The 17,709-nt window shown below is 37.7% G+C and overlaps 2 protein-coding genes across 3 annotated transcripts; one reads left to right on the top strand and one right to left on the bottom strand.

Annotated features, from left to right (window-relative positions):
• Positions 1-5,935: 5,935 nt before the first annotated feature.
• Positions 5,936-14,046, bottom strand: LOC124645939 (ras-related protein Rab-14). Of its 2 annotated transcripts, none has more exons than XM_047185921.1 (5): positions 13,892-14,046; positions 12,742-12,854; positions 8,724-8,904; positions 8,277-8,459; positions 5,936-6,196 (listed from the first exon to the last, which is right to left on the bottom strand). In XM_047185921.1, exons 2-5 carry the CDS (start codon positions 12,845-12,847, stop codon positions 6,025-6,027), a joined length of 642 nt encoding a protein of 213 aa, XP_047041877.1. In that variant the 5' UTR covers positions 12,848-12,854; positions 13,892-14,046; the 3' UTR covers positions 5,936-6,024. The 2 variants fall into 2 exon arrangements, with proteins under 2 accessions (XP_047041877.1, XP_047041878.1); XM_047185922.1 differs by having other exon boundaries at positions 13,819-14,021.
• A 220-nt stretch (positions 14,047-14,266) lies between these two features.
• Positions 14,267-15,289, top strand: LOC124645940 (bublin coiled-coil protein). The gene is made up of 2 exons (XM_047185923.1): positions 14,267-14,636; positions 14,958-15,289. Exons 1-2 carry the CDS (start codon positions 14,531-14,533, stop codon positions 15,122-15,124), a joined length of 273 nt encoding a protein of 90 aa, XP_047041879.1. The 5' UTR covers positions 14,267-14,530; the 3' UTR covers positions 15,125-15,289.
• Positions 15,290-17,709: the final 2,420 nt, after the last annotated feature.

The following is a 17,709-nucleotide window of genomic DNA, read 5'->3' as shown; positions in this document are numbered from 1 at the left end:
GGTACTCAGCTGAATCCGGTTAGACTGGAAGCCGACCCCAACATGATTGGGAAAAAGGCTCGGAGGATGATATAACACGGTTTCGTATTTTAAATACTTTATTTAAAAAGACTGTTATTTGTGTTCTGAACGTAAAATTAGAGTTCGTGCCATGCTGATACGTGAGTTATGCTATGCAACCAATCAAGAGGGCACGTAGCGTCTGGTTTTTGATTAGGTACTTTTTACTTTCGCTCTCCTACTCAACTACAGTACTTTCGAGTAAAATAGTTCCCATCAGAGTTCATAATTGTAAGAAATGGATGAACTCAGAATCTTCTTTTTCATTTATATTTATTTAACAATAACAACAGTGCAATCATCGGTTTCGCTTCGCATCGCAGTTTTGTTTGGGAGCTCTCCTAGACTAAGCTTTACACCGCGCCAGAGAGCCCTCTTGCGTTAAAACGTTGAAAACATTGTGATTAATTATAATTTTAAAGTGAAGTTATTCTAAAATAATATAAATCTATGGTTGTGGGATTAACATATTATGACTTATACTATTAAATTATTTCTACTGTGTTTTATGGTGATGGAGAACCTGAGAATAAAAAAATGTTATTTAATGTATGTATAAGGACAAATGCATGTATCTTTAAAAAAGTATTCAAATAGGAACACCCACAATAGGCTCGTCGTAAATTGTTAATTGGTATTATTTTACTACTGCTATTATTAGGTTTTACTCATGTAAAATTGTAGTCATGAAAGCAATACAATATCTACTTGTAACTAGCTTCTGCCCGCATCCCGTAGGAAGTCTCGGATAGGATAGGGATAAAAAGTATTCCATGTTCGTCTCCGCTGGTTTAAGCTTCCACTACAACAAATTTCAATTGCATGGTTCAGTAATTTATTTTAAATATAAGTATACCAGATATATACTCAGTATTCCTTTGTTAAAGAAATAGACTATAGTAGATAATACACAATCAGACGAGCCAATTTAGATGGGCTATTACTGTACTATGATATGTAACCCAAATGCTTTTATATTTACACAATTAAAATATTGAAATACTTAAGTCAATTGTTTTTAATCTAAAATACGCACTAAGTCCTGGTCCGTCTTATATGTATAGTTGCATATTTTGTTGAGTTGGGCTGCACGTCCAAATGTTGACACGCTACCGCATCATACATAAAATACATAGGAATCGAGCGCTGTGAGAATCGAGCTGGTTGGTCACCACTCACAGAGAACCGGTACATCTAAACGAATCCAAACTCTAACCTCCACTCAATCGTACCAGATATCGATGGCTTTCTAGTTAATAGCGACCTAAGTAGCTGAAATCGTTTTATCATTATCATTGTTATACATATTTTAAATGTTCTATATAGAAATATAAAAACTTAAAATAGGTGGAAATATTTATTGCGATTATATGTCGTTTTGGTGACAATATATTCACTGTTATTGTAGGGGGAACATCTACACTGCATGTTTTTTTAGTCTGATTGTAAGATGCCGCGTCGTAAAAATAAATTACTAGCTATTCAATCCCTTCGACAACATTTCATATTAAATAAACAAATTAGAGTACTATCGAATTGTTATTTTGGTCAAGATTTCTGAAGAACTGTCAAAATCGCACTGACGGCAAGTGTCGTGTTGTGCAAAGTAGGTACATCTGAGTGGAGCAAAGTAATTGTTCGGAACGTACCTATATAGTAGGTACATATTTATCTCGCAGTCGTTCAATCCAATAACAGCGTCAACCAGATAACTGCGACACGACATACCTATTATACAACGTGTTAGGTGCAATGGTATCCGTAAAGCCAAAACGGGGTTAAATTATAAACAGTAAATTAACCTAATTTTGAAATCATCATAGGTACCCATATATCGATTTTTGAGTTACCACGAGATAAAAAAAAATTTGAATGACATGACATTTTGCACAGGTTGGCGACGTTCTTGGCTATGATAATTTTTGTTAAAATACACGTACACCTACATTACATCCAACGTGTACCTATAGATACGATATATCGATGTCTTATTTATGATATTTTACCTAAAAATGAAAAAGTAGATTAAAATCAATGTAAGAACAGCAATAACAGTTAGGTACTTAATCGAATCATTATTTTACGCAGCATTTAGTAAGTTTTTTTTGTATTTGCATGTATGTATTTGTGCAAAAAATCCTTAAGATTATTTCTGCTCAAATGGACTACCTACCTACTACAGAAATACACGATGCTCTCTAAATATATTGTCTAGTAGAGTAGTCTAGGAGGATAAAAACTGAGCGAGTAAAAATACTCCTTCCGGGGATGAAAATGATATGTATTTTAGGTGCCTACACATATCTTTTGCGATTAGTTACAATTTTTTATATAGCGTAGACAATAACATTCTACCAAATAAAGATACAGTGTTAAAATTCCGATTGAGAATTAAGGCGAGATTTAATTTCTTTATATTGCACCTGCATTGAAACGAAACGAAAAACGAATTATCAGAAATTAAATGATCAACCAACAATACCTACGAATCTTAAGCCACGATTTGAAAAGAGGCGGCTTGGACAGCGGACGGCCCGCCATTGCAATAGTCACAGTATGGGAATGTATAAACTGAAGCACGCATAGCTTGCCGAGGCTCGCGCATTTCCATAAAGTGATAAATGCACGGGCCTACGGCTCGCGACCCGCACGTGCATTAAAAAAAATAGCTTACATATGACGATTACAACATCTACTTATTATCTACATTAGTTACCTATAAAAGTACGTCAATTAGTTAATTAGGATAACAGACAGCACATCAACCTTCCTCAATCTATCTTTCTTCAATAGATTTTCAACCGTACCTCTACCTATCACAAAGTGGAAGGTTAATGTTCGATTAGTAAAATTATACAGAATGGAGTAGGTTGAAGTGCTTGCTGTACGTAATTATTTCGAATTCGACTACGCGCAATCGCTGCCATACCTGATCTTTACCCACAATGTTGCAACACTATCACAAAATAAAGTTATGAATTAAGTAGATATATAAAAATAGGTAATTCAGGTGAACTTTTGATACGTCTGCACGTGTAGATAATTAAGTACAGAATTTAAAACAGACCTATACGATTTCGCTTCAACATCAGGAACAGCAAATACCAAAATCTATTCAGGTTAAGACGCAGAGAGTCTAACGTAAAAAAGCGTTTGAATAACTACAATTGCCCAAAAACAAAGTTTATTTTTAAATGCAGTATAAATAAATTTAGGTGTAACATAGTTATGACAATGATTAAAAGTACCTACTTTTATAAATCAAACGTACCTAATCTGTAAAACATAATACATAGTCCTATACCTAATGTGTAAAACATAGAACTTACATAGTTTGTTAACCTTTTTACATACAGTAGGTAGATAGATACGATTTCTTATAAATTTGTAGTTACTCGCCGGTCGGTGAGTACCTACACAGAAGTTTTCGGTAATATTTATTATGCAAATAGAATAGGTATACCTATTATTATTTTTAATTAATGTATTGATCCCAGACACAAAGAAAAGTTTAAATCGAAGTTTGACTAACGTGATGTGTCTGGTGTTAATTAATATGTGATGCCACCGCTGCCCTAGAGAATAGCTCTTCCTCGTTTACTTGATTGGCGAGTGTTCGGCACTTGGTTCTTTGGATAACTGCCGATGGTCTCGCCATACAGTTAGGCGGAACAGTCCACGCCGACATAAAGCTCCCACAGGTTACAGGGATAGCCAGACGGTGTAAATGATACCACAAATTAAATTTCTCTAAATATGACAACCAGTTTACAAGCAGTGACTCAAAGGTTTGTGGCATATAAAGTCAGTTGCACCGTTCAGGCACAGAGTGGAGGCGGACGCAGGTACTAGCGCAATATGTAGGTAGCGCAAGCACTGCGAACTCAACACCGGGCATATTACCCGCGTCCGCTTCCACTCTGTTTGTGCTATACCTATACTCTACAGAAGATATCTTTCAAAGAATGATGCGTGCAAGAAAAGCCTTTGTTAATAATTGTTTCTATTTGTAGTGTCTTGATTGAATGCAATATACTTGTTTAAAATTAACAATATATATTAAATTAACAATATGATATAGATCATAAATAATACCATTTACAATATGGACAAAACTTATGAAACAAGTTTGCAGCAAATACTTGTCAAACAAGCCAGTCATTGTTAAAACGATAAATTAATATACCTAAGTACTACATCGGATTATTTGCATCAGAATGCTAAAATACGACACTTTTCCTTACAATGTATGCCCTCAACGTGTAACGTTAGATGAGCAAAACATCAAACGATTTTAATTGAATTAATCAAATTCTAAGAAATAAAATTATGAACTGCTTAACTTCGACTGACAACTGATCATCTACCCCTAAATAAATTAATTTCTTGGGTTGTTTTTTTAATTGTGTACCTACCTTCAAATACTTTCCTCAAAATACAATAGGAATGACTTACTTTTATAATCCCTGAAATATGTATGTATCTAATGTCAACAAAAAATACCTAAACAATAATGTAATAACGCTGTAATAGTGGCATTTGCCACATGCAAACGCATTTAATCCGATGTGGTACATTGCAAGTGGAATTACATTTATAGTGCATTTAAAGGTGTCCCATCAGGAGTGCGTGTTACATAATTTGTTCAGTAGGGATCACCTACTAAGAAAGCTAATTTTATGAAGCAATTCAGAAATTAAAAATTAAGAAAAGAAATTATTGGATTTGGAATGGCGTTATACGATAGGTAGATAATCATTGATACAATTATCATTATCTATCGCTTAACAAAAGTTTAATTTCAAAATCTTAATCGTGCGCTTCTCATGGTTCACCCTTAGAGCCATTACGCACTGTCGACTAGTCTCTAAGGTATAGTCTTCGCAGCAGTTAGTTAGTAAGCTCGGAAATAAACGAAAACGACAGGAAAAATGAACAACATTGAAAACAAAGAAATTAATGAACGGTCGCAATGAGCTTAAATGTTTTGATACACTCCGTTCATAGAGAGTCGACGACTGTGCTGAGTCAGCTGAGTGCATTCATTAGTGACAATCCGATGGTCCACGGGTGTGCGGGGACGGTAGGATAACTATCAATAAGGACGTCACAGAGGGTCCACCTTTGCCACTAAAACATAATATTCTCTATGTGAACGACGACTACATTTTTAATAAAATCCATAAACATGTAGGGCCTTACTACAAAAACTTTAAACCCTGTTTTACACTTGTCTAATAAAATGTTGGTTGCAAAATGAACCATATGTCAACGTCATAATTTGACATTTTTTTAGACAAGGCATAAACTGACATTTAAAAGTTTTTGTGGTAAGACGGGTAATGTTTATGTAAAGAGGTTCTTTTCTTAGTAGTTATTTCACTTTTGGGAAGCTAAAGTAGGCATTCCCTGGGTCACAAATGCTATATTATATCCGGAGACGCGAAATGTGCTTATGAAACCGCGGAAACCAATAGTAGGTAATCAGAACATTCACAGTCTATTGAAAACTTCGCTCGAATATTGTATTTACGAAAACGATAATTCATTATCAAATTGATGTGAATATGTTACTCAAATTACTTTTAATGTTGTATTTGTGTTGATATATCACTGTCCAATAAAATCGAGCTGCATAATAACCCACAACTGAAATTTTTGCCAGGTGACCCCGTCCCGGGCATACTTGGACCATGAGAGTCGAACGAATTTGACAAAATAAAATTCATAAATAAATATGTTGTTAAATAGCAATACGTTTTGATGTCAGTGATACATCGATTGTGCGTAATGGCTCGTAATGTTCTAAACAAAACAACAGGTATATAACGTGGAATGTACACTAATATAAATTATGTCAAAACAAAACAAAATGTATGACAATTAAATTTATTACTAGGATAATAATTCTTAACCATTAAGTATGATTTCTGTATATGTATGTATATAGTATCGCGAGATCGGTTAGCAGGCGCAGTTGTCGCGCGCGGCCGGCGGTGCAGCCAGCGGGCGGCCCGGCGACGCCGGCTTGTGCTGCACTCCCGACTCTGCTGCGTTCAAGTCGAGTCGCCCGTCTTGAATGCTCTGATATATTTTCTTAGCCGTTTCAAGAAAGGCTTCCTCCACATTTTGACCACTGTAATTACAGACAGTTACAATCACTTTCATGTACCATTATCGTATCATTCTGCATTAGCTTTACCGCGATGTCGCCATCAGGGGTGTCGTGCAGGGTGTGCAAAAAACGCGGGCACCGCGGTATCTGACGAAGCGCCCCTAGCGTTAGGTTTGTCGATAGACCCTAGAGGCGGCAGATTAGTCAAACAAATCAAACCAAGTTCACTGGTTTTTCAATAATAATAGTTAAATCTACCAAACTAGCTTATTCCTAGTCCGCCCAGCATTCAGTAACAATGAACAATCAAAAAGTACACATAAGATGGCCTGCGTTATATAGAAGTATAACATTGTTTTATTTATTCTTAATATTCAAGATAATAAAAAACATTACATAGACCAATTAGACGCTTCAATTAACATTCACATACTCCAAAAACAAGCAGCCATACATTCATCTATCATACTCAGCAAAGTATTAGGAGACACAGTATTCGTACGAACAGTAGAAGAACAACACTCACACACTGACACACAAACACCAGACACACAAAACACGCATCCATCACCAAGCACGCAAGCGGGACCAGCCATCCAGGAACAGAACACACAGCAATCATCTATAGTTCGGCCATTCAGAGAATGCGTTCCTGACACGTCGCGATTGAACTGACGACGTAACTTTGCAATGGCGTTGCAGTTACGATAAAAATATTTTTGCTGGTTGTTTACCGTTTTAACAATTGAGGAGCATTAAAACAACATTATTATATCAATAATCAATGAATGTAGTTACGTCGTCAGTTCAATCGCGACGTGTCAGGAACGCATTCTCTGAATGGCCGAACTATAACACCGAACATTCGTCATCATCACAACCTAGAAGAGGAAGAAGAAGGATAAGAACAACGCAAACAAACACATCAACTACATAATACATACACATTATATAATAAATAATACATACAAAATACTTTTATAAAATCTAAATAAAAAGACTAGGGGGGACATAGGTATCTTTTTTTCTGCGGGCTGCGGAACGGGATACCTATTAAAACCGACATAAAGTCGAGAAGGTCAAACCTACCCACAGTAATAAAAAACATGATGCTACGTTCAAACGCGCGACGCGCAGCCCGGTGGGCTGCCTGGCGGGCTGCGCGCCATGCAGCCCGTCGCGGGCCGGCGGACATTCAAGCTGTTCACACGCGCGCCGTCGTGTCAGTCAGTGCAAGAATGGCGAGCAGCGAGGATCTCGGTGTTGTTGCTGTCATAGCCTTTGGCTTAACTTATTTTTATTGGAAAAAGAAACAAAATGATGAACGACGTTGACCGTTCCACCATGTTGAAATCTCCGATCGTAGCGACTTTCTTAGAACGTTGAATGAAGATCCACTCGTCGCGAAAGCGCAGGAGAGACTGACTGAGGAGAGACTGCCGTCGCGCGTGTAAACAGTCGCTGGGCGCCCGCACATTCATCCTTTGAACTTTGCCAAAAAACCGACACTCGCCCGATTCGCGGCATTCACGGTCACGGGCGCGTTCACGGGCTCGGGCGTACCGTTTACACGCTCGTGAACGTGAATGTGCCCGTTGAATGTTGAGTTGAACGCGCGCGTGTGAACGTAGCATGAGATAGCGACGCCACCGTCAGCCTTAACACAAGTAATATCTATAATATCAAAATAATGAATAGACTATAGTCCCAATAACACACGGAACAGCTTGGTGTGCCTGAATTGGTCATTCAAACAAGCAAAAATGAAAAAAAAAGTATGAGGGTTCTTGCAATTGAAAATACTAATTCAACGTTTGTTAAGGCGTCAGCCAGTCCCCAGTAGCCAGTTAGCCTGGAACCCATTAATTTGTGTCATTCAGTCTAGGATTAGGCTATACGCAAACTAAGCAATTGCTTAGGGCATCAGGTTCAGGGGGGGCCTGCCGATTAGATAATCGAAAAAAACGAACATTCGAAGGTGCAGGTAGATTATAAAAGACCTTCACAACTTAGCGATTAGTTTGTTCATTGCATAACTTTGTTTTCATCTTCTTTCTCTCAATTGTAACTGTGCTAAAATCTTAAGTTGAATTAAACTTACGTCTTGGCACTAGCCTCAACAAACATAAGCCCATTTTCGTCGGCAAATTGCTTTGCTTCTTCGTATGTTACATCTCTTTGTCCATCCAAATCTGATTTGTTACCAATTAAGAATATCACAGTGCTGGGGTTAGTTAAGTTTCGTGTGTCTGTAAGCCAGCTACTAAGATGATTGTAAGTGGATCTGCAACATAAAATAATAATGTATAATATGGTAAAGTACGTCCGAAATAACTTAACGAGTTGAGCCTGTAGGTAGCCAATACTCTAGCTGTGAATAGGTATTACATGAGATTTACTTATTTTAAAACATGAGTACACATATAAGCATGCAAGATCTTATAATAATTAACTGGACAGATTAACATCTATTAGCCAACATCACAGTTATTTTAAACTTGATATACCTCAACAATTACAAGCATAAATGTTTACTTCTTATAATCACCTTCTGGTTATGTCATATACCATAAGGGCTCCAGCTGCCCCTCTGTAGTATGACCGAGTTACGGCCCTAAATCTTTCTTGTCCTGCTGTGTCCCATATCTGCAGTTTGATTTTTTGTCCAGCAACCTCAATAATGCGGGTTCCGAATTCTACACCGATTGTATGCGGACAATCGGCCATGACTGGAAACAACAAATTGATATGTACACACTAGTTATACAGCTTACTTGTTTTATTTTTTAAGATTGCCCTTTGCCTAGCCATTTCCTAACTATGTTGGGATTGCCTTCCAGTCCTACTACTCAGCTGGCAACAGCTGAATATAATTGATAATTAAAATGTAAGACCTAATTAAGATAGGGCACGCCACCATCGTGGCGGTAAGTCCCCTCTTTGAGGAGTTGCTCGGGAGGAGTCATGGCGCCCTCACGTACCGCATGACACAGGTCCTCACCGGACACGGTTGTTTCAGGAGGTACCTGCACTGAATCGGTCGTGAGGAGGCGCCCGGGTGTCACCACTGTGCGGACAGCCCCGAGGACACGGTGGACCACACAGTCCAGGTGTGCCCCGCATGGGAGGGGCACCGCCGGGTCCTCGTCGAGGCTTTGGGCGGCGGCGACCTCTCGCGTCCGGCCCTGGTTCAGGCCATGGTCTGGGGCGAGAGGGAATGGGATGCCGTCGCCTCCTTCTGCGAAGCGGTCATGCTCGAGAAGGAGGAGGCGGAACGCCAGAGAGTACGCACCTCTCATCCCGGCCGCCGCGCTGGACCAGGTAGACACCATGGGCGCCGGGTGTCGCTTGATGACTCATGGCCACCGTAGGCGTGGGTCTGTGGTCGGTGAGTTTGGGTGGCTCATCGTCCCTCTGTCTGCTTAGACGACAGACCCGTGTCGACGGCGCGTGTTGTTCCACGCGCTCCTCAAAGAGATGTCAGCAACCCCAGCGGGGCCCAGCAGGGCCAAGACCTGCCGGGGCTGCGGGTTGTTCGAAAGAGATACCACGGCCCTGGTACATAAAAGGCCTATGACGGAACATGACGGTTTTTAGTCAGTAAGAGTCTGACACTCCCTCACCGCTGCTAACCCACAGCGGGAGGGGTCATTTGATGATTTTTAACGTCGGAAAAAAAAAAGACCTAATTAAGATATTATGTACAAACATAAATAAATGAATTTGAATTTACATGGAGAGACTGACTTTCAGAACTCGCTGGCTGGCAGACTTACTGCCTTCTGAAAAACCATTGAACTCTCTATGACAGACACCCAACAACAAATGCGCCAAATGCTCAACATTCTCTAAATGCTCAAAAATAAAAAAATCAAAGTCATTTATTCAAAGTAGGCTGAAAATCATCACTTTTTGAAGGTCAAATTTACAAAGACAGCCCCCATAACGCCTGCCCTTCTCCACGTCCTATGTGTTTTTACTAGGAAGAAGAAGTGGTGGAACAAACTCCCCAGCACAATTCTGTCTGTATGGTTTGAAGAACCGTATACAAAATATTAAAATGTATTAAAAAAAAAGAGTAAAAATAAAAAAATTATAATGACTCCATTCAGTGAAGATAGATATAGTTTAGGGTGTACCACGTTTTTGTGAAAAAAACAATCAATTCATGCTTCTGTTAATAAACTGAATGCTCGTAATATTTTTAAGAACATATCTTACAACTGAAATATATTATGTATTTCTAGTTTGTTTAATATTCATAAACAGATGCAGCAGTCAACAATTGACTTTTGAAGCCTAATATTACCTACATCAAATGGAAAGATGAAAAAATTGGTAATTCTTCTTCTCATATACAGTGTAAACTCTATATAACGACACCGAAGGGACTGTGCATTTTATGGCGTTATATAGAGTTGTCGTTAAATGGAGAGAAGAAAAAAAACAATTAGAAAAAAAAGTTTATTTCAGACTAGTGTTAGTGGTTATGTACATAAAAAATAAAGTTATTTGAATGCTATTGAGTATAGTCTGTTATTTTTGTTTGACGTCTTTTGCTGCACCAGTAATTTTGTTGTATTTTTTTACTTATTTTATTTATATCCTGTGATATTGAGACATCTTGGTGATAAAGGAAATAATTTTCCAATAATTTAGCTGCTTTCAGAGCTTCTTTAATGCTTGGAGGAGGCTCAGGTTCGTCTATCTCATCTTCTTCATCTCCTTGCTCTTGATCCTCAGTTTTTCTTACAGAATCTAAAATTTCTTTGTCTGTAAGTGAAGCCGTTGTAAGCAGGCAATCGTCCACTTCCACGTAGGTTTGAAGATTCACCGTATTTTCTTCCATGTTAAACTGTTGAATCCACTCAGTTAATGGAAGTTCGTCGTCACTATCAAACTCAAGTTCTGTTTCCACCTCATCACTCGTAAAATTGATACAAAGTCCAGCATGTCGGAAAGAGTGCTGTATAGTTGTGGGTGTCACTTCTTCCCAGGCTTTGGACAAAAAATTTACTGCGTGCGACATATTAACAGAAGTTTTCCCCTCAGATTCGACTAGCTCCATCAATAATTTCCTTCTGTAGTGACCCTTGAGGCTTTTAATCACACTCTGGTCCATTGGCTGTAAGACACTAGTCGTATTTGGAGGAAGAAATGCCAACTCTATGTTTTGAAGATTCGATATAAACGGGTGGGCAGGGCAGTTGTCAACAAGAAGTAAAATTTTTCGTCCCTTTAAATCTGTATCCCACTTTCGCACTTCTTCTTCAAAAAGTGTACTGGTCATCCAAGCTGATTTATTAGCTTTGTACGTCACTGGCAAATTTTTAATGTTCTTAAAACAGCGCGGATTTTTTGATTTGCCTATTACCATTAGCTTTCTTTTTTCTTTGCCATCCATATTAGCAGCCACAAGCACCGTAATACGTTCCTTGGAAAGCTTTCCTCCCACACACTTTTCCCCTTTAAATTTCAGAGTTTTATCTGGAGTCAACTTATAGAAAATTCCTGCTTCATCAGAATTGAAAATGTCACTTGGCGCGTATTTTTGTGTGAATTTTGACCACACTCTATTAATCCAATCGTGAGTCACATTCGTATCAACACTTCGTGCTTCCCCACTTATTTTACCGTAGTTGATATGATGACGTTGCTTGAATTTTCCGAGCCATCCTTCTGATGCTTTGAAAGAAGTTAAACCAAGTTCTTCAGCAAAATTCTCCGCCTTAGCTTTCATGAGCGGCCCCGAAATAGGCATATTATTCTGGCGCTGTCGGTGAAACCATGACAGTATAGCTTCATCTAAGTCTTCGTATTTAGGTCTCTTTAATTTTTTGGAAGATTTCCTCTCGCCCTCAGCTTGGAGAATTTTGTCTTTGTTTTTCCATATTGTGGACACGGTAGAGCGACTAAATCCAAAGCGTTTGCCAACATCACTTATCTTCTCTCCAGTTTCTATTGCACGTATCAATAAAACTTTTTCGTCAATACACAGTGATTTTCTTTTACTAGCCATGTTTACAGTTTGAAAATTTGTGAGCAACTGAGAATACAGACATATGATAACGTATAGATATTCCACGACTCTAGTCATGGCCAAAAACAGTCGGGGTCCGGACACGTGCAAGCAATCCCAATTTATAAACAAAAGAACGAATTTCTTAGAAAGTTCGGTATACATGATGTCGAGTTTATTGCAGGCTAGGATAACAAAGCAACAAAAGAACGTTAACCACGTGCGCAGTTTTTAGCAACTTAAAAGGTACTTTTTATTACTTAATTGTTGTCGTTATTGAGAGTGGGTGTGATGCTATGTGGAGTGTATGAATGTATGGTAGACAAGCTAAACCAACCAAAGGCAATTGATTTCGACGCTTTAGAGAGTTTGTCGTTAAATCGAGTGTCGTTATATAGAGTTTACACTGTATATACATTTACATATAACACATCTTTCTAATCCAGTAATCATACTCTGGCAGTAAAGGACTAAAGCGACATTTCGAATAGACATTTTCAGCGAGATCTGGAAGAAATGTTAAGGTTACAAAACATTATGTACTAACATTTCTTGTCCGTGAATTGGTGCAAAAGACATGATTTCCCAACTCCCATATCGCCAATGATAATATATTTAAATATATAAGAGTAGTTGTAAGGTCCTGATGTCATCTTGAATCTGAAAGTAAATAATAACAATAATCAATAACACAGGCACAGATAAATAAAAGCAAAATTTGTAACATAAAAGCTTAAGTATGAGTTGGAGTTGAGCCTCTCGTACAAATGAATCCCCAAAAATATTCATGTTATTGTAGTTTTCAGTATTTGTTGTTTTAACAGCAATATGATACATCAACTCTGTAGCAATCACTGTTCTGATAGGTAAAGCATGGTGCCAGATGGACAGTCTTAGTTATAGCATCCTGCTTTACCCTTTGGTTAGGATGCAGATAGCGACTATATGTCTATAAGGTTTTGATTGTTCAACAGGAATACAAGCACATGTCACTCTTCATCATTTACAAGATTTAAACCTAGCAACTGCCTGCAAGATTCTGCAGTAGTTTTACTGACACTAATATAATGTAAAATAATGGTCAAAAAGTAGCCAGTTTCTCCATATTTCTAAAGATATGTTGAATTGGTGGGTCCCAGCTGTCATTTGAACATATTTCATAGTAGAAAGTCTGACAATCACACTTATCAATGAGTACTAGGCGTCAGGTTATCCGTGTAAGTAACTGGATTGAGGATGACAGATAGGCAGTCACTCCATGTAAACACTGGCGATTGATGAGGATGGAATTCACTTGAATTTAGTTGTGAGAAGGCTAGGCAGATAATGATAAAGTACTGCCAAGTCACTTCAAACCCATCCAGTAGTAGAGTGATTAGATTCTTTGAAAGAAAATAAAAAATCATTAGATGTTCATGACATATTCTGACTTTCCGTAAATAATTATTGATGCAGATACTTATGAGTCATCACCACACATTGATTTTATGTTTATGCTGTAATTAATTTATACGAAATATTAATCATTGGAATGAGTTGTAAAGGAGGTGGAATGATGTGGAAGTTTACCATAAAAAATTAACACAATAATTATAATCATCCAATAATTACGTCCCAGATTTACCTTTAACGAAAACACTAAGAAGTCAATAATAACACAATAGAACTAAACAATTAATTCCAGATTGATATCTTACTTTATTTTAAACAACAACACAACGTGTCAATAAATTATATGGAATATATTTTCTCCTCAATATAAATCTAATTCACTGAGTACAAAACAAAGGCTTCCTCTTGGCTCTTTCGTCAAATCAAATATGACGTGACGTATTTACTATAAAATTGCCATGTTATAAAAAATAATGTAAGGCCAGCCTCATACAGCTGGAAAAAATAGTGTTGTGTAGGCTTCTGTGAAGGTAATACAAGAGTTGGAGTTAGATATGAATGGGTGATCAGTGTAAGTTTATTTTTATTGTTATAGAGATCATCTTCATTTAACAGTTTGAGTACAGCAAGCGACCTGCATGTCTCTTCTGATGGTATGGCCGATGGCGGTGCGTGGTACTAGTTTCTATGTTCGGAACAGAAGCCACAGATTACTACATGCTACTTCGCTATCTAAAACGGCATTGTATGGTGGCAGCACTGGAGATCCCGTGATTTTTGACAGACTTGACATTTGAGACTGACAGACACAGACACCATCTCGAAGTCTCAAACTGACTAAGTTATTATTTATATGTTTGGCCATATATTTTATCAATAATTGTAATACATTAGCTAAAACCGTAAATAATTCTCAACCCAAACTATTTGTAAAATACATAGAAATGGCTGGTCAAGATCAGAATAACGGCAACCAAAATGGTGTTTTAGACAACAATGAAATAGAACCGACGCAACAGACTGATGTTGAGGAGGAAACTGCCGTCGAAGGTGAGGTCTGAGTCTTCTTATAGACGGCATTAATTTATCAGTACTCATAATCTTCAGAATATAGCTTAACATTCAGCAAGAGATTCAATACACCCATCTACATACAACTCATGCCCGTTAATAGTTATTTAAGAAATTGGTTTCTATTATATTACTAATTTAAACACTGTGTGCGAGGACGCACAGATATAGATTACTTTTTGGCCTCTTAAATTAGTTGCTTAAGCTTTAGGACACAGATAAGCTGTGAGGAGGATTAAGTGAAGTCATAGCCATAATAATTTACAAAAATTAAATGGGTGGGGTTTGCCTTTGTTTCAGAATACATCATGTTGGATTCTAAATTGGATGAGTTAAACACAGCGTTAGATTATTTGGAAAAAAAAAATGACGACATACATGAAAGATTGAAGGAGCTGTTGCAATCCAATATTGATGTCAGGCAAGAATTACGAAATGAAAGTGCAGAATCAACTCCCAATAAGTAATTTAAATGAGAATAATATTCCAACAGTATTTGCATGATAAATAAATTATATTACAGAATTAAATGAAATGTTAATAACTAATGTATCTGTAACCAAGTGCATCTAATTTATTTATCAGTGTATTTTAGTGCATATGTTATTTAAATAAAAGTTTTATTGATGTTACTTTGTCTACCTGCATGTATTTTGGATGTCCAACTGAGATCCAAACACGGACTCACAATTGAATGGACTCTCGTTTGAATTGTTGTAGGCGTTGCCATACAAATTCTACCAAGAGTTCCAATGACTTAATGAACTATTATTTTGTTTTAAAAACGTTTTGATGCTTTTCTGTGATGAATTCATGTGTGATTGGTTAATTATATTGTCTGCAATCGATTTACGATTGTAGAGCAGACTACCACATAAACCAATGGCAAATCAATGGAATGTCATTGGAAAACGATTGGTCTTATATTAGTAGCAGAATTCTAGCTAACTTTAAAACTGCTATTGAGATTCCATTGATATCCAATTGACACATTAAAGGACAATGCCAGGGTCTGGGCTCAAAGTTTGCCCAGCAGTGGGAGTAGTTCCAACTGGTTCCATAGTGCACTCTGAACATGAAATCCAAATATTTTTGAAATCGGTCCCAGAGGTCCCGAGAAAAACCGGTTCAAATGTTCTCCATAGATAGTCACTTAACAAAGCCTGAGCCATTTGCCCAGTAGTAAAAGTGGTCGAAATAGGTTTTTTACTGCACTGTTAACACGAAATCTAAATATTTTGGAAATCGGTCCAAGAGGTCCCGAGAAAAACCGGTTCTAATGTTCAACTTGAACAGTCACTTTACAAAGCCCAAGCCGTTTGCCCAGTAGTGGAAATAGTTAAAATAGGTTCCTTACTTCACTCTTAACACGGAATCCAAATATTTTTGAAATCGGTCCCAGAGGTCCCGAGAAAAACCGGTTCAAATGTTCTCCATAGATAGTCACTTAACAAAGCCTGAGCCATTTGCCCAGTAGTGAAAGTGGTCGAAATAGGTTCTTTACTGCACTGTTAACACGAAATCCAAATATTTTTGAAATCGGTCCCTGAGGTCCTGAGAAAAACCGGTTCAAATGTTCTCCATAGATAGTCACTTAACAAAGCCTGAGCCATTTGCCCAGTAGTGAAAGTGGTCGAAATAGGTTCTTTACTGCACTGTTAATACGAAATCCAAATATTTTGGAAATCGGTCCCAGAGGTCCCGAGAAAAACCGGTTATAACGTTAAACTTGAACAGTCACTTTATAAAGCCCAAGCCATTTGCCCAGTAGTGGGAATGGTTAGAATAGGTTCTTTACTTCACTCTTAAGACGGAATCCAAATATTTTTGAAATCGGTCCCAGAGGTCCCGAGAAGAACCGGTTCAAATGTTCTCCATAGATAGTCACTTAACAAAGCCTGAGCCATTTGCCCAGTAGTGAAAGTGGTCGAAATAGGTTCTTTACTGCACTGTTAACACGAAATCCAAATATTTTGGAAATCGGTCCCAGAGGTCCCGAAAAAAACCGGTTATAATGTTAAACTTGAACAGTCACTTTATAAAGCCCAAGCCATTTGCCCAGTAGTGGGAATGGTTAGAATAGGTTCTTTACTTCACTCTTAAGACGGACTCCAAATATTTTTGAAATCGGTCCCAGAGGTCAAGAGAAAAACCGGTTCTCATGTTAGCCAGCCATTGTTAGCTAGCCATTTTAAGCAGCCACAAACCTAACAACCTTCTTTTCTTGAAATAACATTCAGATAGTTAGTGGTTTCACTGTTAACAGGATAAAATAACAGAAATAGACGTTTAAAGGTAATTGTTGTTTCTCTTGCTTTTCAGTCTCTATCTACTACAATCAGTCCTAAGTTCGTGTAGCGTCATGCAATTAATATCCGTAATGGCAATGGAAAAATCTTATCAGGACGAATTAAATAAGCTCGAACACGAGGTAGTAAATAGTTACCGTTGAGGAGTTCCCTCGTCTCACTGTCGTCTCCATCGGCAGGTCAGGTCTTAACCTCCACAGTTTTGTGGTGTCGGAGACATATACCCGAATGACAAGTTTTTATTCGATATGTGCTTACAATTTCCGAGAGTTCCCTATTGTTTTAAGGTTTCTATCACCAGACCCTGGACCGAATAACAAAGGAACTATTTGGAAAGTAAATCCTTTCAAACAATAAAATGATTGTTTAAATCGGTTGGTAAACGACGGAGTTAATATGCACGTACTTACGTAAAAAGAATACAAACGAACTGAGTGAGAAACTCCTCCATTTTTTGAAGTCGGTAAAAAAAATTCTCGTTCAATACCTCGTATTTGTCGATTAATATTATAATGCATTTCAATTAAGGTAATAAAAGTGGAATAGTTAAGAGTTCGTAAGGATGTTTTTCGTAATATTGAATAAGAGTCAAACCAGTTTTTCTCAGGACTCCCGGGATAGATTTCGAAATATTTCGGTCTGGGACCTATTATAAGCCTATGGAACATAATACACTATGCAGTTACTGTGGGCAACTCTTGAGCCCAACTTCCATACAAAGAATAGCATTGTCCTTTGCAGGA

Source organism: Helicoverpa zea, chromosome 3, assembly GCF_022581195.2.
Source record: "Helicoverpa zea isolate HzStark_Cry1AcR chromosome 3, ilHelZeax1.1, whole genome shotgun sequence".
Classification (NCBI taxonomy): domain Eukaryota; kingdom Metazoa; phylum Arthropoda; class Insecta; order Lepidoptera; family Noctuidae; genus Helicoverpa; species Helicoverpa zea.
The sequence above is the reverse complement of the archived record's forward strand: the minus strand, read 5'-3'. Positions and strand labels throughout refer to the sequence as shown.

Coding starts and splice junctions, on each gene's coding strand:
- LOC124645939 (XM_047185921.1), bottom strand. CDS start 12,847: ATGACATCAGGACCTTACAACTACTCTTATATATTTAAATATATTATC. Junction 8,905..12,741: donor CCAATTCACGGACAAGAAAT/GTTAGTACATAA, acceptor TGTTGTTTCCAG/TCATGGCCGATTGTCCGCAT. Junction 8,460..8,723: donor GTATATGACATAACCAGAAG/GTGATTATAAGA, acceptor TTTATGTTGCAG/ATCCACTTACAATCATCTTA.
- LOC124645940 (XM_047185923.1), top strand. CDS start 14,531: ATGGCTGGTCAAGATCAGAATAACGGCAACCAAAATGGTGTTTTAGAC. Junction 14,637..14,957: donor GGAGGAAACTGCCGTCGAAG/GTGAGGTCTGAG, acceptor CCTTTGTTTCAG/AATACATCATGTTGGATTCT.